The 25,028-nt window shown below is 39.4% G+C and overlaps 1 protein-coding gene across 2 annotated transcripts in view; it reads left to right on the top strand.

Annotated features, from left to right (window-relative positions):
- Positions 1-25,028, top strand: part of abca5 (ATP-binding cassette, sub-family A (ABC1), member 5) — a 46,363-nt gene that overhangs the window by 6,212 nt on the left and 15,123 nt on the right. For both annotated transcript variants that reach the window (XM_079658864.1, XM_079658865.1), the window contains exons 9-37: positions 214-361; positions 517-694; positions 1,079-1,137; positions 1,660-1,946; positions 2,085-2,204; positions 2,793-2,931; positions 3,383-3,473; positions 3,691-3,830; positions 5,085-5,204; positions 5,341-5,542; positions 8,527-8,693; positions 8,978-9,105; positions 9,268-9,405; positions 9,555-9,668; positions 10,851-11,021; positions 13,022-13,135; positions 15,673-15,810; positions 16,254-16,322; positions 16,413-16,489; positions 16,632-16,755; positions 19,422-19,539; positions 19,662-19,753; positions 20,107-20,282; positions 21,568-21,643; positions 21,809-21,903; positions 22,630-22,749; positions 22,831-22,983; positions 24,003-24,082; positions 24,237-24,292. In XM_079658864.1, coding sequence (XP_079514990.1) covers positions 214-361; positions 517-694; positions 1,079-1,137; positions 1,660-1,946; positions 2,085-2,204; positions 2,793-2,931; positions 3,383-3,473; positions 3,691-3,830; positions 5,085-5,204; positions 5,341-5,542; positions 8,527-8,693; positions 8,978-9,105; positions 9,268-9,405; positions 9,555-9,668; positions 10,851-11,021; positions 13,022-13,135; positions 15,673-15,810; positions 16,254-16,322; positions 16,413-16,489; positions 16,632-16,755; positions 19,422-19,539; positions 19,662-19,753; positions 20,107-20,282; positions 21,568-21,643; positions 21,809-21,903; positions 22,630-22,749; positions 22,831-22,983; positions 24,003-24,082; positions 24,237-24,292 — 3,690 coding nt within the window. The remainder of the gene's footprint in view (positions 1-213; positions 362-516; positions 695-1,078; positions 1,138-1,659; positions 1,947-2,084; positions 2,205-2,792; positions 2,932-3,382; positions 3,474-3,690; positions 3,831-5,084; positions 5,205-5,340; positions 5,543-8,526; positions 8,694-8,977; positions 9,106-9,267; positions 9,406-9,554; positions 9,669-10,850; positions 11,022-13,021; positions 13,136-15,672; positions 15,811-16,253; positions 16,323-16,412; positions 16,490-16,631; positions 16,756-19,421; positions 19,540-19,661; positions 19,754-20,106; positions 20,283-21,567; positions 21,644-21,808; positions 21,904-22,629; positions 22,750-22,830; positions 22,984-24,002; positions 24,083-24,236; positions 24,293-25,028) is intronic.

Here is a 25,028-nt window from a genome sequence, read left to right as displayed (position 1 = left end):
GTGTGTGTGTGTGTGTGTGTGTGTGTGTGTGTGTGTGTGTGTGTGTGTGTGTGTGTGTGTGTGTGTGTGTGTGTGTGTGTGTGTGTGTGTGTGTGTGTGTGTGTGTGTGTGTGTGTGTGTGTGTGTGTGTGTGTGTGTGTGTGTGTGTGTGTGTGTGTGTGTGTGTGTGTGTGTGTGTGTGTGTGTGTGTGTGTGTGTGTGTACATATGCCAGGTGGTTTACCTGGAGGCCCAGGGAGATGGTGCTGTGTTCTCCTCCCTGGCTAACGGCCCTCATCCTCTGTACGTGCCCCTGTTCATGCTCGTTGTGGACTGCATTCTCTACCTGCTGTTGGCTGTCTACCTGGACCAGGTTCTGCCTGGTGAGTCAATTCAGATAGTTAATCACTAAGTAATTTACAACTAATTAAGCAAGACGAAACAGCTACATTTCTCTGTAGGATCGGTAGGTTTAATCGTAAACTGTCGTTGTTATATTACAATTACCTTGTCTAATGAAGTATTGTCTGAAATGCAGGGGACTTTGGAATCAAGCGGTCCCTGGTGTACTTCCTGAAGCCCTCCTATTGGTCAAAACGCAGAAAGCGTTACGTTGAAGTGAGCTCGGTATACGACGCAGAGGTGAAAGGCACTTCAGGTGGCGACGAGCATGTGGAGCCCATTTCACCTGAGTTCAGAGGGAAAGAGGCTATCCGGTAACAATCTACACTAGCATACGACTATTAGTTAAATGTGTTGGAATTCCATAGCTAAGTTACAGTTTGATCAAATGCTTTGTACAGAGGATGCTTTGTCGCACCATCATTTTGCCCTTGGCAGGTCAATTAAAATGTTGATGCTGTTTTATCACAAACTATGAATCTCTGAGGAGGAGCCTTTTAATACTAAAGATGAATGGAGACTTTGAGAGTTTCATGCTCAGTTAAAAATGCTCTGGCTCTGTTCTTGGTTATTGTCAAACACCATTGTTCTGGCTGAGAAAGGCCTGTGGCAGCAGTCTGCTCTTCACTCTGGTACGCTTCTGTGTTTACACTTCTTGAAAAAAAAAAATCATTTCCTGTATGCTTCTTCTCTGGCAGCATCAATAACATCCATAAAGTGTACAAAGAGAAGGACAGCGTGGTGGAGGCTCTGAGAGGTGAGTCCCAAACACTTCCTTTTGAAGTTGAAAGGCTTTTCAATTAGCATGTGATTGTGATTAAAGATTTATTACTAGCATTTTTCCTGGCAACATTGTAGTTTTAGTTTTTTCTTTAGTAGATTACATTTAATTACGTTCATAACAAAGCTTAAATTAAGAGATATTAAATAACTCACCTGCACCACAGACCTTTCGGACTTTCTCAAATAAATAGTAGAGAAACCCAGGCACAAAATTGGTTGTTTGACCTGTGGTTTATCCGTAGTTGCATTTCTAACTGTATTGTCCTCAAGTTGTTACAGTATAAAATACATAACAAAATTACCTTTTTTATTTCCAGTTTTTTCATTATGATTGAAATATAAATATTTTGCCTGGAAGTTTATACATTTGTATTCAACAGAAAAAAGGTTTCCTTAGTTTCCCAACAACAATGCTGAAACAATATATTGGTCTGCCCTACAATGCCTCTGTTGGTATCTTAATATGCATTTTTCTGGTTGATTTTCATGATGTCAGGTTTGACGTTTGAGATCTATGAGGGCCAGATCACCGCTCTGCTGGGACACAGCGGGGCTGGAAAGTCCACTCTCATGAACATCCTGTGTGGCATCTGCACGCCCACCAGCGGCTCGGCCACCATCTATGGCTCCCCCGTAGCAGAGATCGCAGATGGCTCCGAAATGAAGCAGCTGGTGGGAATTTGCCCCCAGTTTAACATTATCTTTGATGTGCTCACTGTGGAGGAGCACCTCCGGATGTTTGCTGCCATAAAAGGGATCCTACCCTCGGACATCGACGCTGAGGTGATTATCTAAACACTGGTTTAAAAGCCTCTGTCTTATATTCGTCTTGAGTGGTCAATATAATCACCAAATCAAATCATTCTTGATTGATTTAAGGGAATCTTTTCCAATTTGGCCAATGACTCTTCTCTTTGATAGGTTACCAAAGTGCTGAAGGATCTAGACTTGGAAAAGATTGCGACTGCTCAGGCCAAAAATCTGAGTGGAGGCCAAAAGAGGAAACTCTCTGTGGGCATCGCCATTCTGGGAGATCCTAAGGTACCTGGAGCTTTAAATGGATACATTTTTTATTTATGGTTTACTTGTTTATTTATTGGGACCCTATCATGTTCTTTTTCAGGTTTCATATTTGTATGTTGTGTCTGTGACATGTCTTCATGCTTTAATGTTCAAAAAGCTCTGTATCTTTCTCATACTGCCTGTGCTTCAGTACCTATTTTCACCCTCTGTCTGAAACCAGAGCCCAGTCTGCTCTGATTGGTTAGCTGGCCAGCTCTGTTGGGATTGGTCAACTGCTAAGAGATGTCCTGCCCCTTAAACTATCACGTATAATGTTTTGGAGCACTAGCCAATAGAAGCACGACAGGATGCCCCCCCCCCCCTCATTTTGATATCAGTTTGCAGTATATTCCATTTAAGACGTACTTGAAATCAGCTGTTTGCATAAAGGATATCTAAAGTTGAAGTGTTTTTGAACCAACATGACAACAGAAAATGTCTCCATGTTTGAGTTTTACTGCACAATAGTTTTACGGTTTGAAGAAGAAGCTTACCTGGAATTATCAGTCAGTGTTACTTCAGCTTGGGTGAACCCTGAGCAGTTTGCATGGTGTCTGCTCCTCTCAGATCTTGCTCTTGGACGAGCCCACGGCCGGCATGGACCCCTGCTCCAGACACCAGGTGTGGACGCTGCTGAAGAACCGCAGAGCCGGCAGAGTCACTGTCCTCAGCACACACTACATGGACGAGGCTGACATTCTGGCTGGTATGAACCCTCTCTGTCACATAACATGCACTCACCCATATGCACAAAAGCAGAAGGCAGATGTCATACCTACTTGGAAACTAAAGGCAACAATTCAGGCTTAACTTTTGCCTTTTTTTCCCAGATTTTAATTTAAGAATGTTTGAGCATTGCTGCTGTTTAACATTGTTTGAGTGTAATGAACAAAATCTGATTGATTTAAAATTATTTAAACCCATCATATTTTTATTCGGTCCTGGCAGTTTAAAAAAAGCATTGTTCGTTTTTATGAAAGCGCCAACTTCCTCAAATGCTGTATTTATTATGAAACTGCTTTGGATTTTTGAGCACTTATAAATGCACTTTGAAGACATGTAATGATTGTGTTTCTTCCCAACTATAATTCAAAAGTATCACATTTATCAATTTGCTGTTATTGTTATTCATCACAGATCGTATTTCTTTTCACCAGATCGCAAAGCTGTGATTTCTCAAGGACAGCTCAAATGTGTTGGCTCTTCTCTCTATCTCAAAGTCAAGTGTGGTGTTGGATATCATCTCAGGCAAGTATAAAAACACTACAATACTTCCTATCTTTGCATAATAATAACAAGTGGCCCTTTAGTAACCCTTTGAAAAATGGCCCGATGAATGAATTCAATTATGTTTAAATCTCAGGTCAATATATATTTGTTAAGTTGCAACAACTTATGGAACGGTGGCAATGCCTACATTTGTATTATTATTTACTGTAACTAGTGTGTTTTTCCTCTCACGCAGAATGTCTATCAACGAGGGATGTGAAGCTGAAAAGATCACGTCATTGGTCAAGCAGCATGTTACCAAGGCGAAGTTATCTCGACAACATGACGCAGAGTTGACCTTCACTCTGCCTCTGGAGGGCATGGACATGTTTTCAGGTCAGTTCACATCTAGTTAAAGTCTCGATCCTTAAATATTAGTACTTTGTCAGCAAATAGTAAAGGTATAAAACAATGTTGTCACCTTTAACTGTTTCTCTGACAGCTGACTGAGTCTTTCAATACTCGCTGCAATATTTCACACTAATTCAAGGTCAAATAAATGACCAAAATTACTGTCTTTTTTTGTGGTTTTTATTAACTTGGTTTTATTTCATTTTCAGTTTCACTATACAAACATATTCACACTCAACAGTTTTTAGATTTCATTTTTAATCAGCTGTATCTACAAAGCCAATACATTGAAAGAAACATGAGATAAAATAATACAAATGGAACTAAATAAATAAGTGGAAACATATTCTAAAACATTAGATATATGAAATAAAAGATAATAATATTAATAATCTAGATCACATATATTTGGCCAGTGCCACTAAATACACCTTGATCAGAAGGTTGAGACACTGGAATGGCCCAGGAGATGTGGGGGAACCAAAATCAACTCACTAGAAGAGCGCAGTAATGGCGGGACTCCAACTTCAAAAAAGAATTCTGTCTGGATCCTCAGAGAATATGTTATTATCTGTCTGATAGATTTCCCTTATCAGTCCATCAATTGTAGGTTGGGGAGTCAGGTTTTAACTACTTAATTGTGATACATTAAATTGCTCCTGTAAGCAATATTTGTCAAATATATTTCTAGCTATAACACTTAGTAGTGCCACCATTAGATCCTTTATGACATTTTGCTGGAACACTTCATTCTAAAACGTTCTTAGTTTAGGGGACATCCAAAACACAGGGGGATGGTTGCACACTTGTCTTGTTTTATAGACCCATTTATAATAATTACAGTTTGTTCAGTGTCAAGCTCACTAAAACACTTTGTTTGTCCTGTGACTTCATTCAAAACCTGTCAACCTGTGTTTTGCCAGCTAGATGCTTTTGAATGTAAGGCTGCAGCAGCATGACATGTTAGGTTTGCGAGAATCTCGACACACTCCCAGTTTACAATCCTCTAAAATACATTTTTTTATTCTAACATTTGAATCAGTTGTTCACAAGCCGCATCACAATTGTGTTTCCTTTTTCCGCACTAGATAGTGATTCAACAGACACTTAAAACAATTAAAATCCTCTTTCTTAATGTCTAAATGACGTCCCACCCAGGTAAATGTTGAAATAATGACTCATTTGTGACTAAGCTTTCAATGTAACAGCACCCAGTACTAATTAATTTATGTTTCTCAGGCTTGTTTTCGGAGATCGATTGCCAACCCAATCTGGGAATTATCAACTATGGGGTTTCTATGACAACCCTGGAGGATGTTTTTCTTCGTTTAGAGGCAGAGACCGAAGTAGACCAAGCTGGTGAGTGTATCACCTAAGCAGATCTCAATAAATCCCAATCTACTCCCTAATTCAACACAGAGTCTGTCCGTATGAGTGTTTTTCAGTTTGTTTGTTTGTTTGTTTGTTTGTTTGTTTGTTTGTTTCCCGTCTTCAGACTACAGTGTGTTTAATCGGGAGCAGACAGAGGAGGAAGGTGACAACGCCTCTGTGGACGATACCGACCAGCGGCTGCTGACCTTCTCTGACAACAAGTCTGACGTCGTGTCGGGTCACGCTCTGTGGCGGCAGCAGTTCAGCACCGTGGCCTGGCTGCACATGCTCAACATGCGTAGGGAGAGGAAAGCCTTCATTTACACGTGAGTGTTCAGAGACTAATCATGTTTGAAAACAAGATCCACTCTTCTTAACCTTCCCTTATCAGTAACCGCTTCCAAAACGTATATCCAGCATTCAGCTATGCTAAAACAAGCCTTACCTAGTATTTTGCAGGCTTTATTAGAAATTAGTCTAATTTGGAAGTCACCTGGGCCCAGGAGTTCAAAACTTTTAATCCCTATCTGATCAGATCAGATTTGGATTTTGGGGAGTTCAAAACCAAAAAACAGGATTAGGATCACTTTGATATCTGATTAGATCAGGAAATCCAATCCAAGCTTTAATCTGGATCAAATCTTCAAAATGGGTAGTTCAAACCAACAACACAGGATTGGGATCAGTTTGATCCCAAAAAACTGGATTATCCTGATCCCACCAGAGGGGTGGATTTCCAGTGGATTACCAGAGCAAAATGTACTGTACAATTTATTTTAAAATATGTTTCAATTTAAATAAAATGGAAAAGTTTGTTAACTGAAATAATACACAATTTTTAGCCTTCATGGGAAATCAATTTTATTTTTCCATTTTTGCTCACGTTTGTGGTGGCCTATTTTGTTTTCAACCAAATGTTGATGACATAAATGTTTATGCTCATAAAAGTATCACTACAAAGATTGTCAATCACAAATGTAATTTAGATTAAAGTAAAAATATCTTCAACAAATATAATGTCCATTAATTTGTCATCACCTTTCAAAAGTAATTGCCGACAACTGATGTCTCTGCAATGTGGTCTCTTGTCTTCCTTGTATTATTTTTCATGTCCACTAGATGGCGATCGGTAGGATTAAAGCACTGATATTCAGGATCTAGTCATTTTGAAAAATCGTAATCTGGATCAGGCTGATCCTATCCTGATTTGCTTTGAACTCCAGGGACTAAATGTGGCCGACTTGTCTGATCCTGGATCAGAAAAGAAGGGATTTCAAAATCTGATCGGATCTGATTGATATTAAAAGTTTTGAACTCTTGGGCCCTGCAGATTAGTTCCATACCCAATATGTCATGATCCATTTAAGTTAGTCCTAATCAGGGCTCCCGACTAACTTTTTTCACCATCCTCCCGGAACCGTCCCGAAATACAATCTAAGCCGTCCCGAAATGAATGTCGACCGTCCCGAATTTAAAATATTAGTTTTTCTACATTATCATTAGTTAAAATCATTCAATGAGAAAATCACTCTAATATTGAATCAAATCAAGTCCCATCCAATTAACAAAAAAATCCAACACTCTGTCCTGAAGACAGAACCCAGAGTAACCACTAACCAGGAGGACAGTCTATAACACAGTCAGGAGACCTTTACAAACTGCCCCCCCCCTCGCACACAGACGGGAGAGAGAGATCTCGTCTGGATTGGAAAACTCGAAAATACATCATAGGCGCATGTTGTAGTCTTATTGCATATTAGAAACGGAGTTGGCTAAACTAAAACTGCGATATAATGTTTATGTAGCAATAATACATATGACATATATTTTTTAAATGTCTCCAGTACCGATAAAAAGTCAGATAACGTCGGAGCTTAACGTTACCATTGACTTTAATAATTCCGGCCCAGGCGGAGCCCGTTTAATACCGGGGCTCGGTACCCATCCATACATGGGGAGAGGCGCAGCATATTGCTAAGGACTAAATACGATGGAGGGTTCTCATGCTCATCTCAGCTTTATTACCCATAGGGGATGAAGAGGAGGAAGTAAATAAAGAGGCCGGCGCTCCAGGGTCTGGTTCTGCGTTTTTGTGATGTAACGGTAAAACATTTCAGAATTCCTCCACGGGATACCATTGTCATTTTACATCACTCAACCCGCGAAATATACACACTCAGTACATACTGTAGCTAAACCCGCGAATTTGCGGACCAGGAATTTGCGGGCACAGCCAGCTGTGCGGCTGGCTGCGGCACAGCTGTAGCTACGTAGTGTGTGTGTGTGTGTGTGTGTGTGTGTGTGTGTGTGTGTGTGTGTGTGTGTGTGTGTGTGTGTGTGTGTGTGTGTGTGTGTGTGTGTGTGTGTGTGTGTGTGTGTGTGTGTGTGTGTGTGTGTGTGTGTGTGTGTGTGTGTGTGTGTGTGTGTGTGTGTGTGTGTGTGTGTGTGTGTGTGTGTGTGTGTGTGTGTGTGTGTGTGTGTGTGTGTGTGTGTGTGTGTGTGTGTGTGTGTGTGTGTGTGTGTGTGTGTTTCGCGGGTTGCTAAATGTTTTGTGCGTGTGTGTTTATGTTGACAAGGAGGTTTAATAACTGTGTGCTACACACAACGTGCAGTCGGTTTCATTTTAATCGCCGTTTGTAGTTGAGTTAGCAGGGTATTTTTATTTTAACTCTCGTCCCAAATTCGTCCCCAAATTATTTTTTATCCTCCCCGACACTATTTCTTTCGGCCCCGGGACGACGGGACTTCCTTAAGCTCGAGCCCTGGTCCTAATGCAAGATGAATACATTTGTGTTTCTTGATTTGTTTGCCTCCATCTTAAGTGAAAGGGAGCCTGGGAGAAAATGAAGATCTAACTCGGTTTGATGCTAACTGCACTTTACTAGTTTAAACATGTTTAATTATCAATATATATCTAATTTATAAAAGGCACAAACTGCACTATTTGGACAACTTCTCGACAACACTTTCAATAAATAGAAATACACTTTGAGGAAATAAAAGGTAGATTCTATATCATTGTAAAACATAGATTTGCACTTTATGAAAGAGCAAATTGTGATAAAGGCAGTGGTTTTATGTTCATATTTAATGTACTTTAACCTGTGTTTGCTAATATTTATTTTTGCTAACTTTTTTTCCTTACTAAACTTACCTTAAACTATATTTCTCTGATAGCAGAATTAGGTAACTGATCAAATATGTAATTCAAACACATGGTTAAAAGGTTTATATTGTGCTCTACAATGTGCCCTTTTTGTTTTTTTGAAACATTGTGGGTTCCACTGATTGGTCCTGTCTTTCCTTGCAGTCTGGCCCTGTTCCTGGTGTTTGTGGCTGCAGTTCTCGTCCTTTCTCTGGCCACAGGAAACATCCAGATTCACTCCTCAGAACGCCAGTTTCTACCCATTTACCTCCTCAACAAAAACGAGATGCCGCACAGATACTCTACCGGCCTCCTGGTTCAGAACTCCTCAGGTGAGTCCGGGAGATGTTCCAAAGGATAAGTATTTATTCATAGCAATTATGCAAAGAAAGATTTGCATACTGTAAATATTGTGACCGGCTTCTAACTGCTGTACAACTGTTCAATTACACCTCAGAAGAGAGTCAATGGGAACTGTCCCATGGGTGTAATTCTAACCTCCTTGACGAGGATGACCCTTTCAGTATTCCTTTACTCTCTCTGCATTTGGAGCTCTTACATCAGCTGTTTTCTAGCACATTGGTTTGAAGTGTTGTTTTTGTTGTTGTGCCAACAGGCTCTGATCTTTCTGATTTCATCCACAACCTGGAGTCTCAGGACCTCAAAGTAGATCTGATGAAACACAGCGAGTACATGGCTGCAGCCCCCCACAGCGCCGCCATCAACGTGACAGGATCCAGCAAGGTTATTATCGTACAGATTCAATCAAAACAAAAGATCAGCAGTTATGTTAGTAGTGTTCCAGATGAAGGGCTCTTTGTTTAAGTGCTGCTTAGTACTCCAACTGAGAGCCTTATATTTAGATTGAGTGGACTCTGTTAACACTTTGTTTCTGTATGTCGACAGGGGTTCAGGTACAGTGTTGCGTTCAACAGCACCACCGTTCACTCCCTGCCAATGGCTGTCAATGTATTAAGCAACGCTCTTCTAAGAGGTCTGAATGGTACTGGACAGATACGAACCTGGAGCAAACCATTTGATTATGTGAGTATTTCAAGACATACTTCAGCCCCTAAATGATCCTTGTATATCAATTACTCAGCCCATGTTACTTTCATATGAGCAAATCATACATATCCTTTTACCCTGTGCCATTTGAAGATTCTAAATATTTTCATTGTGCCATCCCTCAGCAAATGCCCGATGCCACGTCCTATGCTCTGGTGTACATAGAGGCCATCATTCTGGGGATGCTGGCTGCTGGGATGCCTGCGTATTTCGCCATGGACCACACTCGAGACAGAGAGGTAATCACTAACCCCAACTGATAATGATTCTAACGATATTTTGATCTGTACAACAAGGGAATTATTTAGCAAAAATAAAAGTTTTAAGAAAGTTAAGGTTTTTTATTTCTTGAATTTGAATTGTAACCATAGCTTTGTACCTAAAAGAAAGATAGGAGGGATTTTACTGCAAAGGGGCTAATAGAGGGAAATATTCTGCAGAGCTGCTGCTATTGATTTAATAAAAATACCCAACTTTTAATAATATTTAGTCAGTTATTTTCTATGCATATTGGCAGAAATGCTTGTTTTCTGTATTTGATATCATATATTATTCACATCTTTAGGTTTTGGACTGACAAACTAAGACTTTAAAGACTTCACTTTGGACTTTTACAATCTGGGACAAACATTTTTCAGTACTTTCTGACATTGTAAAAACCAAAGGATAAACCATGAATCTAGGAAATAATTAGAAGATTAAATTACAATGCAAATAATTGTTAGTTGTAACCCAACTACTGTGCACTCATAAACCTCTCCTTTGCTACATGTGAATTTGAAACGATGTTTTTGTGGCACTTCATTGGACAGTTTGAGAAATGGAAAGCAGCAGGTAACATGAAAGAAGGGGATCACATGTGACAAAGGTTCGGGTATGTCGTGGTTACGTGTTTTCTTGTGTTAGATGCAGTTGGCCTATCACAGGTCCCAAGTCCTGAAAGATCCAGTTGCTCCATTACTGCCCCTTACCCTCCTGTAGAGCAGAGACCACCATCGCAACAACCTTCCTTTACTCTTCTGCAGATGTTTAATACTGTTGGCTATAATCAGGGCTGGATCTTTCATCACATTTACATTTAAATACACAAAATGTGCAGCTTTCTTAGTTAAAGAAAAACATGTATTTGCTTCTTGTCGCGCTGACAAGTTGTATTTATTTAAAAAGCGTTGATATATTAAAACAAATGTTATTTAATTGGATCAATGACTTTATTCAATAGTCATTTGTTCAAGCATTTCATTTTTATGTCTGATGGTGTCCTAAAACATGACAACAAACATTCACCCCAATAGAAGCTTCGAATGTAAACAAAAACTTGGTACAGCCCTAATTATAGTAAAATGATCAAATAGATCTCAGTCATATATAAGACCGTATTTTCAGCTATGTGTATATTTGGATGTTTTTGTCTCCTTCAGATCAAGTGTCGCTCCACACTGCGTATCTCTGGCCTGGTCCCGTCAGCGTACTGGTGCGGCCAGGCAGCGGTGGACATCCCCTTCTACTACCTCATCCTCTCCTGCATGACCATGATCCTCTTCTCCTTCCACACCGGAAACCTGCTAACCTCCAGCAACCTCACCTCTGTGGTCTGTACTTTAAACATGATGCTTCACACATACTTCACAGAAAACAAGCTTGTTAGGTGAACACCTTCTTGGACAGCAATACCTTTAGTTTCTGTGAAAATGCTTGTCTTTTGGTTCCACATTGTTGGCAGATTTAACCATCAGATAACACATTACATACACAGTGCTAGACTTTGGGTATAATATTGAACTTTTCTTCTTCAAAATGTCTGAAAAAACTACCCGTTTCATACATTTGTTCAGTACTGTACTCGCATTATCCCAAATGTTTCCTACATTTTTCAAACCTAGAGAATTCTATACATTAAATCAAGCTTAAGGTCCGTTACATGGTCAATGAGCATGCATTAGCCTTCTAGTTATCTGCCAGATGCTGTTACAAATGGACTTTTATTACATTTTAAACCTGGTCGTATTGAACTAAACATTTTATCCTGGGCCAAGGAGTTCAACACTTTTAATCCCTATCTGATCAGATCAGATTTGGATTTTGGGTAATTAAAAACCAAAAAACAGGATTAGGATCACTTTGATATCTGATCAGATCAGGAAATCCAATCCAAGCTTTAATCTGGATCAAATCTTCAAAATGGGTAGTTCAAACCAACAACACAGGATTGGGATCAGTTTGATCCCAAAAAACTGGATTATCCTGATCCCACCAGAGGGGTGGATTTCCAGTGGATTACCAGAGCAAAATGTACTGTACAATTTATTTTAAAATATGTTTCAATTTAAATAAAATGGAAAAGTTTGTTAACTGAAATAATACACAATTTTTAGCCTTCATGGGAAATCAATTTTATTTTTCCATTTTTGCTCACGTTTGTGGTGGCCTATTTTGTTTTCAACCAAATGTTGATGACATAAATGTTTATGCTCATAAAAGTATCACTACAAAGATTGTCAATCACAAATGTAATTTAGATTAAAGTAAAAATATCTTCAACAAAAAAAAAGTCCATCTGTCATCACCTTTCAAATTTAAAAATAGAATTAAACATTATCGATGTCTCTGCAATGTGGTCTCTTGTCTTCCTTGTATTATTTTTCATGTCCACTAGATGGCGATCAGTAGGATTAAAGCACTGATATTCAGGATCTAGTCATCTTGAAAAATCGTAATCTGGATCAGGCTGATCCTATCCTGAATTGCTTTGAACTACAGGGACAAAATCTGGCCGACTTGTCTGATCCTGGATCAGAAAAAATGGGATTTCAAAATCTGATCGGATCTGATTGATATTAAAAGTTTTTAATCTCTACATTGCAGAGACATCTATAATGTTTAATTATATTTTTTTATTTGAAAGGTGATGACAGATGATGGATATTTTTTTTGTTGAAGATATTTTTACTTTAATCTAAATTACATTTGTGATTGACAATCTTTGCTGTGATACTTTTATGAGCACAAACATTTATGTCATCAACATTTTGTTGAAAACAAAATAGGCCACCACAAACGTGAGCAAAAATTGAAAAAATCAAATGTATTTCCCATGAAGGCTAAAAATGGTGTATTATTTCAGTTAACAAACTTTGCCATCTTATTTCAATTGAAACATATTTTAAAATAAATTGTACAGTACATTTTGCTCTGGTAATCCACTGGAAATCCACCCCTCTGGTGGGATCAGGATAATCCAGTTTTTTGGGATCAAACTGATCCCAATCCTGTGTTGTTGGTTTGAACTACCCATTTTGAAGATTTGATCCAGATTAAAGCTTGGATTGGATTTCCTGATCTGATCGGATATGAAAGTGATCCTAATCCTGTTTTTTGGTTTTGAAGTCCCCAAAATCCAAATCTGATCTGATCAGATAGGGATTAAAAGTTTTGAACTCCTGGGCCCTGGTGATTGATTTTAGTCCTCAGACTTCAGGATCTTAAATGATCCGATAAACAAGCTGAACATACGTCAGGAGTAGCATTTATAAATCAAATCTATAACCAATGATACATTAAATATGTTGTTATGATTTCTCTGTTCTCTTAGGTGCTGTGTACTGTTGGCTTTGGTCCAGCCATGATCCTCTTCTCCTATGTGTGTTCTTTTGGCTTCGCTCGGGTCCAGAGCAACAGAGATTTCTTCTCTGTAATCTCCATGATGGTGAGGCGGGACACATTGTGGCTTCACATTGAATAAACTCTTTGTAGGGTGGTTACAGCTCTATTTTCATTAAGAACTGTGATCACTAGTGCCTAAAGTAATGTTACAATAACTCAAATAAAAAGTGTATATATTGGCTGTAGTTCTGCAGCTTTAATGTCACACTGCACATGTTGTGAACGAGATTCATATTTGTTTTAATGTGTCTATCTTACCATTACCTTACTGTGGAAGCCTGTTTGCGCCACAGGACAACATTTTTTAAAATTCTGTCCGTCAATATATTGACTTACTATCTCAATTTATTGACTTACTATCTCAATTTATTGACTTACTATCTCAATATATTGACTTACTATCTCAATATATTGACTTACTATCTCAATATATTGACTTACTATCTCAATATATTGACTTAGCTATCTCAATATATTGACTTACTATCTCAATATATTGACTTACTATCTCAATATATTGACTTAGCTATCTCAATATATTGACTTACTATCTCAATATATTGACTTACTATCTCAATTTATTGACTTACTATCTCAATATATTGATTTAGCTATCTCAATATATTGACTTAGCTATCTCAATATATTGACTTACTATCTCAATATATTGACTTAGCTATCTCAATATATTGACTTACTATCTCAATATATTGACTTACTATCTCAATATATTGATTTAGCTATCTCAATATATTGACTTAGCTATCTCAATATATTGACTTAGCTATCTCAATATATTGACTTACTATCTCAATATATTGACTTAGCTATCTCAATATATTGACTTACTATCTCAATATATTGACTTACTATCTCAATATATGGACTTACTATCTCAATATATTGACTTACTATCTCAATATATTGACTTACTATCTCATTATATTGAGTTATATTTATAATTTTTTATTGAAACAATTATGTCAAATACAGAATAAGGCACATAGATATCAATGTTCATCATATAAGCGGTACAGCTTTTTATTAAGGTACACAAATTAACCATCAACGAGTTGTTAATTAGCATGCCTATTAGCAGTATATTGGCTCTTTATTAGTCATTATAAAACACTTATTAATGCCTTATTCTACATGACCATATTCTACAAGTAATAGGCCATTAGTTGAGAGTTTTTCCTCAATAACCCTCTAATTAGTGCTTATTTATTGCAAGTAAGGAAGTTGTTGTACATGAGCTTTGGTCTTAATATGCTCTCCTCAATATGTCTAAATAACTCAAAATTAGGTATTTCTATCTAAGAATATGTTCCCTATTCTAAAGTGAAGTCTTGTTCATAACCAATACGCTAGTAGTTTGCCCGTCTACACTACAGGCATCTAAAAATCTTGAAGCTTGGCGTGTCTGAAGCTTGGCGATTTTTTGCGACCAACAACCAATCACATGAATCTCCCGCCCCCGACATACAAAGCAATAGCAATGTTAAAACGAAGTAAACTGGATATAAACTCTCCAAACAGGCGAAAAACCTACCAGTTTGCCCCACTGTCTCTGCCACCTCCCTCCATGCCTGGTTCCTCCGGTTTGTATCCCGGTAAATAGTTCTGGTCGTAAAGAACCGGGTGATTTGCTACCGTAATATCTCGTTTGGAATATGAGGAAATAAACTGCGGTCTGGCTCTCCCAGCTTGCACGCGGTTTGATTGGCTAGCGCTTGCACTGGCGGGATTTGCATAAACGGGATTTGATTGGCTGATGCCAAGCATCGAGCCTCAAAAGTTGAACATTGTTCAACTTTTGATGCCGATAGATGCTCGTGATGCTTGCAAAGCCATGCCATGCTCCCCACAATGCAGTTCGGCGAAGATTAAAAATCTTCTACGTCACCCCATTCAAGTGAATGGGCGAAGCGTTGAAAGCATTTTTTGATGCCTGTAGTGTAGACGGGCCGAAATCTTTTGAGAGCCAGGGAATGAGCAGCCATGCTCCTTTATTGACTTATTTGCTGTCTACTGACATTCAAACGGAGTGAAACTATAAAAGAAAGACGTTACAAGGCACTTAATGATCTCCTAAATGCAAGTTTAACATACACAGATTACTTGTAGAATATGGTCATGTAGAATAAGGCATTAATAAGTGTTTTATAATGACTAATAAAGAGCCAATATACTGCTAATATGCATGTTAATTAACAACTAGTTGATGGTGAATTTGTGTATTTGTGTATATGAAGTTCTACCGCTTATATGATGAACATTGATGTCTATGTGCCTTGTTCTGTATTTGACATAATAGTGTCAATAAAAAAAAATATATATAACTCAATATATTGAGATAGCTAAGTCAATATATATTTTTTATCAATATGTTTATTGATTTTCAGCATACAAAAAAAATCACATACATAGGACGAAAACATAGAGAGCTAAGTCAATATATTGACTTACAGGATTTTCTTCTTTTTTTTTTTGCTGTGGCACAAACAGGCTTCCATACTGTATGATGGTCATATTTTGGAGTCACGTGAAAGGTTACTAACTGAGCGACTTGTGTTTCAGGTGTGTGTGGTGTCGGCCTCGCTGGTTCAGTTGTCATTTGTAAACGACAACCCTGAACTGACCAGAAACCTGCACAACGCCCTGTGTTTCTTCAACCCGCTGTACCCTCTCATGGGCTGCCTCAACTGCATCACCAAGGTACGGGCTCAACAGGCACTTCCTCCATGGGTTTCTCTGTTGCTCTTTCTTTAAAACCTGCATTAAAGGGATTGTTCTACTTGTTTAAAGGAGGTTGTTAGATTTAAACCCTTCCCTATATTTGGACGCACATACAGTACTGTACTACGTATTCTTCCTGCTCTCATCAACCCTCCCATTATAAAGGCAAAGGCAACTTTTTCCAGTTTAAATAACAGTTAAATAAAAACAATTTTTGGAGAGTGGAACTTATATAATTTTTCAGGAGTTGTTAACAAGACGTATTTACTCTATTGTATACATTTAACTTGTTTATATAAAATGATACAGCTTGCTTTTCTTGAACTTGTGAAGATGTGAAAGATCAAGCTGTTAATTCCTTTTAGAGGCTCGCTGATGTATGATCAGGACCCCCTCTCACTGATCTTTGTTCTTGTTTCCAGTCGACATTCCTCCCCTCGCTGTATGAGTCAAACTTCTTGTGGAAAAACCTGCTCATTGCAGTTGTAGCTGTACGTATATACAAACACAAACATTGCTTTGCTCAGTAAACAGACACTATGTGTTCAGATATGATACTCTATGTCTGTGTCTGTGCTCAGCCCTATCTGCAGTGCATCCTGCTGCTCTTCCTGCTACGTTGGCTGGAGATCCGTTACGGAGGGAGGACGATCAGCAGGTAAGGATCAGATTTGAAGTCCTAATTAAGACATTTAGAGGGTTTTTTCCTGTATTTTACACACACAGTGCACGCTTCTTAGTTTGACACCAGTGTGTGATACCCATGTCATGTTTTAATGATCATTATTTTTCATGTCCAGTATCTCATCCAAGTCAAAGCCCAGACTGGACAAAAACATAGAGGAAGGGCTGAACGAGGATGAGGATGTTCGGATGGAGAAGGCCAGAGTGAAGGAGGCCCTCACCTGCCAGTCATGTGAAGAGGTGAGCTTCAGGGAAATGGGGAGCTGTTTCCTTTCTGTCTCGACAGCACACTTTCTTTCAAATCTCACATCAGTCATATCACTCGGTCTGCCTATTTCCATTTACGCAACATCAACCGCCTCCGCCCGTCCCTTAACCCTAAGAGCACCGCCATTCTTGTTCACACCCTGGTCACTTCCCCTATCGACTACTGCAACTCCCTTCTCTTTGGTCTCCCTCTCAAATCCATCCACAGACTTCAACTGGTCCAGAACTCTGCCGCCCGCATCCCTCCATTAACCACATCACTCATGTTCTTCAGCAGCTTCACTGGCTCCCCGTCAAATCCTCGCCTTTAAAGAGCAACTTCCAGGTTAAAGACACCTGTGAATAAATGTGTAGGAAAATGATGAATATACTAGATTTTCAAAAAAATATACAAAAATATACACTACAGTGACATCTGGCGTCGTTTTTGTAAGAAATGTTCACTTCCGCATAAAAAGGCCTCGGCACGTGACCTCCCGCGTGTGACGTAACACGGGGGACACAAGGGGGAGAGCGGCCGGTGTAACGTATTAATAAACATGGATCCCAATGTTAGTTTCGACACAGAAGAAGTTGAACATGAATATTCGAATGCATATGACGGACCACAACCTTATAATTATGAGCCTGGTAGGCGTCCAAGAGACCAGGAGCAGCCAAGGATTAGAATAAATAACGGCCATCGGAGAGAAATTGAGCTGTGGTGTGAGGAGAACCAGTGGAGAACTGGGCAGCTATCTTGGTGAGTGACCGGCGTTAGCTACAGAATGTTAGCTAACGTCACATCACAACATTGTAAAGTTAGCTATCATATATCAGGCTATAACTAACGTAGCATTGATAATATAGTAACGTTACTGGCAGGACTGTTGATACTGATCCATAACAGAAACTAATGCGCAAGTATCAGCCGTATCTCGCGTTACCTAATGCAACTCCACACTACGGTGCTGTGTACCGGAGGAGAGACGCGAGATACTTGACGATCTGGCGGAGAAAGGTTGTGGAGCCTCCGTTGATATGTTGTTGTAAATGGCTTGATGGAAAGCAGGTGTGTAGTCCGGGAGGGTGCACAGCTGATTGCAGCAGGTGAGTGGAGGTTGAGCCGGGAGCCAGGAGTGAAAGCCACCACGCACACACAAACAACACAGACAGGGGGAAACAAACAAACACAAAGGAGACGGCTGGAGCAGTACAGCCACCACAGCGTTACCTAATGCAATGTCTTACGGTGCCGTGTACCGGAGGGGAGAGAGAGAGAGTAGCGAAGGGGGGGGGGAGAGAGATGTAATACGGTTTCCTGATAAAGCTGTGGAGAGTATGTGCTGCAGGGAGGTGGATGCACAACGCACCCAGGAACGAACGCTAGCTCCGGTCCTTTTTACTGTGGACTCGATGTCCTGACAGGCTGGTATTTGTGCAACCTGCACAAACACAATACTGCACCATGATTACAAATGGTGAAATACAATGTAAAACTACCGAAAAATACCAGCTCCTTAAAACACAACCGCTCTACTCAACGCAACTCTACTATACCCGCAGTCAGAGAGCGGAGATGTGTCTCCTGTGTGATGTAATATGACGCGTTTGACGTATGACCTTAAAAAAAAGCCGTTTTTAAGAGCAGAGTTCAAAATTGCTCCTTTCCCTCTGAATTCCTGCCCTTATGTCTCGTAAAACATATCAAATCCTGCATTCACTTTTTTAATTGTAATTTTCAAGCAAGTTTAAGCATAAATGTAGAAAAAATAAAAACCTGCAAGATGCTCTTTAAGGCCATCCATAGCCTCAGTCCTCTGTACCTCTCCGACCTCCTGCACATCAACACACCCATCCGCACACTCAGATCTTCTGCTTCCCTCAACTTCACTGCACCCCCCTTCCGTTTAACCACCATGGGGTCTAGAGCCTTCAGCCGCTCTGCACCCCGCCTCTGGAACTCTCTCCCACCTGACATCCGCAACACTGACTCTCTACCCATTTTCAAATCATGTCTCAAAACACATCTCTTCACACTCGCATATCCACCCTGATCCTTATCCATCACACATCCTCTGTTTTTATTTATTTGATTGATTTATATACTGCATTGTCTTGTTTATGTCTCTTATGCTGGTGTTATGTATTGTGTATCTTGTTTTTTATGTGTTTGTACGGCGACCTTGAGAGGCTTGAAAGGCACCTATATATAATAAATGCATTATTATTATTATTATTATTATGTAAATTGGCCCACATGTAGAGCAACCATTTTTTTTAACGAAGTTACATTTTTTACAAATTGTATTATAAAATCAACCGTAAAAAAAAGAATTGATGGTGCTTTTTATTTAATTAGATAAAGACATGCATTGAATTTGGTAAATGATTATGAAGTTACAATGCTTTACTATGCAGCCTATGGAAAATAATTCTACAATTAGTATAATACTGATTATATAAGTGTGGCCTAATCTTGAGCTGTGAATGTTGCCCTGTATTGCCATGAAACACAATGAATATCTATGCTCGGCATTCAAAGGTTGAGCTCCTTTGTAAACATCCTAAATGAGGAATCGTTCTGATCAGTGCACCCCCTAGCCATCGTGAGGTATTCGCTGAAGTGAATTCCTCTTCCCTGTGTCTTGTTCATTTAGAAACCAGCGGTGGTTGTGAGTAACCTGAGCAAGCAGTACAAAGGCAGGAGAGAAGGCTTTTCTCTGAACAAGGGGAGGAAAGAGGCAACGAAGAACATCTCTTTCTGCGTTCGCAAAGGTGTGTTTACTCTTTCTGTGAAGCCAAATAATGCTTTGATTGCATGGTGATCAAATGTTTGGATTGCTCCCATCCATGAAGAAACCGTGCAGCCATAGTCTTCATTTCTGCTGTTTTTACAGGGGAAGTTCTTGGACTGTTAGGCCCCAACGGATCAGGAAAAAGCACCATCATGCACATGCTGTCGGGGGACACTGACCCCACCTCAGGCCAGGTACAGATATGACTGAAGCTGCTCTCCTTGTCTCTTTTAGTTCCAGATTCCTATATAAAGATTTAGTGTGGATTTTTGTAATTTGAAGTAATTTCACAAATGTTGACCGTGTTTATGATGTGCACCTTCAGATGACTCCAAACATCTTCCCTCATTGTCAAAAACTTCCTTTTTTAATTTGAATTCCTTAATCTGAAGTCTTTTTTCAGATATTCTTTTAAATGCAGAGCTTCCCCTTAATGCAATAGTGTGATATTATGAGTGATTACATGTGTGGCCCTCTCATCTGGAAATAGCTTAAATTTAAAGACAAAATAAATGTTTGTCTTTTCCTTTTCATGGCCTTTGTCCAGGTGCTGATGGGGGACTACAGCACAGAGTTCCGTCCGGTGGAGAATCCTCTGGAGCATGTGGGCTACTGTCCTCAGGTGAACCCTCTGTGGCCCAGGATCACTCTGCAGGAACATCTGGAGATCTACGCTGCCATCAAGGGCCTGAAAGGACACGATGTTCCTGACATCATCAAACGGTAAGCCTCAGGTTACTTTGATTCACACTTTTATCCTCACCACTGCATCTGTTGCCTCCCTCTTCCAATATGCAATCACACTTTTTTCAATATGAATGTTTTTTGTAACTGTTATCTATTGGTATTCATGTTGCATTTCACCATGAATGTAGTTTTTGAAGTTCAGTACATGTTCATTTTAGTCCTGAGCCAAATGTCTTTGTAAGTTTTTATCATAATAATAACCTAACCTCGTATTATTCCTGAGGGGGCCGACAGCCAAGACTGGAGGAGGTTATTTTTCCGGGTCACGTTGTTGTGAATGTGATATCTCATGAACACCTTGAGAGAAATTCAAACAGCATTTGTCTATTATCTTTCCTTCTGTCAACCATATTTCATGTTAATTTAGTCAAAGATGGTGCTGGCATTTTACAAAATGAACACTGGTCATGGTCACTCCACTCACAGTATTTGATTATTTATCCCTTGAATTGATCTGCGTATACTGATCAACCAGGAGTATCTCACCTTTAGAAAGTGTCCTAAATCCTACCCTCTCTCACCCGCCCCGCAGCCGAAAGACTAATCCATGCCTTAATTTCCTCCCGCCTTGATTACTGCAACTCACTTCTTTACGGCATCAGCACTACATCCCTCAACAGACTCCAACGGGTTCAAAATGCAGCTGCACGTCTCCTCACGCATACATAATCATGGCATCACATCACCCCAGTCCTCAAAGACCTCCACTGGCTTCCTGTCTCCCATCGCATCAACTACAAAATTCTGGTCCTCACCTACAAAACACTCCACCATTTGGCTCCCCCTTATCTCACAAACCTTCTCACTCCTTATCAACCCCCATGGTCCCTCAGATCCACCGCAGCCGGACTCCTATCCATTCCCACATCCACACTCTGCAGCTTTGGGGACAGAGCCTTCTCAGTGGCAGCTCCTAGGCTCTGGAATTCCCTCCCCCAAGATCTCAGTGACTCTGAGTCCCTCACAGTCTTTCAGTCCCGCCTCAAAACACATCTTTTCAACTCTGTCTACCCATAAGCCCCCCCCCTCTCAATCAACTTCCTCTTGACAGCCTTTTTATTTTTTTATTTTACTATACTTACTTGTTTGCCTGTCCTTGTTTGTCTAACCTCCCTCATATTGTAAAGCGTCTTTGAGTTGTGAAAAGCGCTATATAAATAAAATGCATTATTATTATTATTATTATTATTAATGATGTATAGGATTTAGGGATAATTGGCGTGTAAAAGCTGACAAGTTGTTTTGTTGTTATTGTTTTCAGTGTGGCAAACGCTCTGGAGCTGAAGGACCATTTGAATAAACAAACCAAGACCCTGTCAGCAGGACTCAAGAGGAAGGTCAGAACACATCCAACATTTCTTTACAAAGCCACTGCAGTTAAAATTGAAGAGTTGTACACATTCAACCCGCTCAACTTCCTGCCAAAATGATGTGTTGTAGGGACCAATTTGCATCAACAACTTCTCATGTCCAAACTGACCACCCTGCTGTGTTTTTTCCAGCTGTGCTTTGCTCTGAGTATGATCGGGAATCCTCAGATCGTCTTACTGGATGAGCCGTCCTCAGGGATGGACCCCAAGTCCAAACAGCGCATGTGGTGAGGCTCTTCTGCATTACCATTCTCCTACTTTACCAGGTTTGAATGTTAACCTGTGTTACATTTGATCTCAAAGGAAAAGGTTGGATTCATTTTCTTGTTTTATTTTTTCTTGCACAATGTTATGCCTGGAATAGTACATTTATAATAATTGAGACGCATTTTGTAGAAAACATCTCTTTGACATTTTCACATAAAAAATTCTGGCTTTTACAAAAATATATCACAATAAAATCCAATCCTTTAGTGTTGTTTGAAGACTTCACATCATTTTTTAAGAGATTTTCAAAGGGGGAATCCTGGCTTAAAATGCCAAAGATTTTATAAAGGCAATAAGAAACGAGAAAAAAACATAGTCACAGAAATAGAGGCTAAACTACTATAAAATAATACAGAAGAAATACTTTCTGAGATGGAAAATAATTTGAAAGAAGAAGTACGATAATTAGGTTTTGAAACAAAAAAGTATTGTAAAATAATTAGAATTGAGCAATTACTGGATATAAAAAATGTAAAATAAAATACACTTAGCGTTTAAACTTGACACTCGTTCATTTTGTATGTTATTTCTGTCACAGTGTTTGATGTAGTTTTCCTTTGTGATGACCTTGGTCACAGAGTAGGCTCGGCTCTGGAGCATGACTCATTGATTATTCTGCTGAAGGACACTAGGTAGTGGAGGTGTCTTCATTTGAAGCCTCTGACAAAGGTCTCTGCTTTGTGTAGGAGGGCCATTCGTGCTGCCTTCAAGAACCGTCAGCGGGGAGCCATCCTCACCACGCACTACATGGAGGAGGCGGAGGCCGTGTGTGACCGCGTCGCCATCATGGTGTCCGGACAGCTCAGGTTAGTGCGTTAGTCTGTGATGGGGCGTATGCTGAAGGAAAGGATCCCTGAGTCACTGCTTTTGATTTTCTCTCTCATCAGATGCATCGGCTCTATCCAGCATTTAAAAGGGAAATACGGTCGCGGCTACAGTCTGGAGGTGAAGCTCAGAGAGGAGCTGACGGGGCTGCAGCCAGTGGCGCTGCTGCACAAAGAGATTCTCCGAATATTCCCCCACGCTGCCCGGCAGGAGAGGTATATATATATAATACTCTGTAGTTTGTCATATATTCATTGTCCAAAGTGTTTTCGCTTTTTAGGTTATTTTGTATATTTTAAATTTGGTGTTACTACTTGTCTTTATTCTTTTTTTTTAATGCTAAAGAGTTTATTTTATAAAATTACTTTCTTTTTATTATGTTTATTTTTTCTTACACCAAAACAAATTATATTAAATCTGATTCTGATAGCGGAATACATCCATGTGTGTATCGAAACATGCAAATAATCCGAACAAAACGGGAAGAAAGGGAGCATATTATACAGACTATGAGACAATATACAGTAGAGTGAAAATGTAAGCAAACTAAATGTGAAGGATAGGCAGAATAGTATGCACACTAAGAAGGAAAAAGTGGAGCACAAAAATGAGATGAGTCCCTTTTTTATATTGAAGTATACATATTGTCACGGTTTCCTTCCTTTGTTTTCTATCAAATCTTAAACAGACAGTTCTTACGCTTTTCCTTCAGATTGGTTCTACTCACATTTGGGATGACTTGTTTGGCCTCTGGTGTATGTGTGTTTACTCAAAATAAAATAATTATCCTTTCACACATTCAACAAGGAAAACAGGCCTTAACAATAGTCAGAACAAATCAAACAAAAGAGGCAAAACTAAAATAATAAAAACGTAGGTGGTCTTTCTTTCTTTCTTTATTGGTTTATAACTGGTATAACTTTAACGGTAACTTAAACGGTTAAAATCTGTGCTTCGACTAACGTCATGACTACAGATCACAATTAAGTGGCCCTTTTTATAAAACAAAAGACTGGCTCTAACATATATTCTACCCATTTTACCAAAGCAACACTTTTTCTAATTCCTTGGTACTGTAGTGATTTGTGGGAAATATAGCCTCTACTTGGAACACACATGCAAGTTCTGCTAAATACCGCTAAAACTACATTTGCCTTTAATCAAATATGTTATGCCTCGTCATTATTTATTACAAGTGAACGCCTCACAATGTTGATACATTCTTTCTATGCAGCTTTGCTACTCTGATGGTTTACAAGATTCCCAAGGAGGATGTCAAATCTCTGGCAAAGGCATTCTCTCAGTTAGAGAGTGGTGAGTCACACACACACACACACACACACACACACACACACACACACACACACACACACACACACACACACACACACACACACACACACACTTGGAGCCATATCTGCTGAGTCATTCAATGTCATTAATATTCTTAATCTCTGTTTATCTTCAGCCAAGCAAAACTTCAACTTTGAAGACTACAACTTCTCCCAGTCCACCTTGGAGCAGGTACAGTGTGTTGTTGAGAAATGAACTGCAGTTCATGGTCACATTTATCACTGTTACGTTCCCTATTGGGCTAGGGCAGGGGTCTGCAACCTTTTTGACCAAAACAGCCATTTTGCTCCTTTTTCCCAAAACATTTTTTGTCTGGAGCCGCAAAACATATTGCATAGCTTGATAGCTAATAAAGTTGTATTTATTGTTATATCAGACAAAAACTACAGTTTTTTTGCATTTATTAGGCTATTTATTACATTATATAAAACTGTTAACCTCTAATAAGAAACAAAGAACTCCTATAAGGAGAATTACAAATAATACACAGGCCTACTTTAAAATAAATTAAACACAGCACTTGGGGAGTCCTCTGCACATTTGAAGGAAAAAAAATATTATTAAAATGTGCCCACTTTGAAATAAATAAAACATATAGCTGCACCCTAAAAAGAGTTAACGGTGGGGTAGGTAAGAATGGAGAAACCAGCTCGAGTGCGCTAGAATTTGAAAACACACAACTGGAAAAAATAGGCCTCTTCCTTCAGACTTTCTTACAGAGTCCCTCCTCCAACACACACGAACGCGCATCATCAATGAGGCCACGAGATAAGTTTGTGCACAGATGGAAGGCTGACAGGCAGGTAGGCCATCCAGTTATTTTAGCCGGGTCGGCTAAAATGATTGGTCTTGCTTTTTACAGCGCTACGGCTTCCAGAGATTAATTTGTGTATGTATTTATTGTCAA

This window comes from Notothenia rossii (assembly GCF_949606895.1).
Source record: "Notothenia rossii genome assembly, chromosome: 11".
Classification (NCBI taxonomy): domain Eukaryota; kingdom Metazoa; phylum Chordata; class Actinopteri; order Perciformes; family Nototheniidae; genus Notothenia; species Notothenia rossii.
Note: the sequence above shows the minus strand (reverse complement) of the source record. Positions and strands in the feature narration are given on the sequence as shown.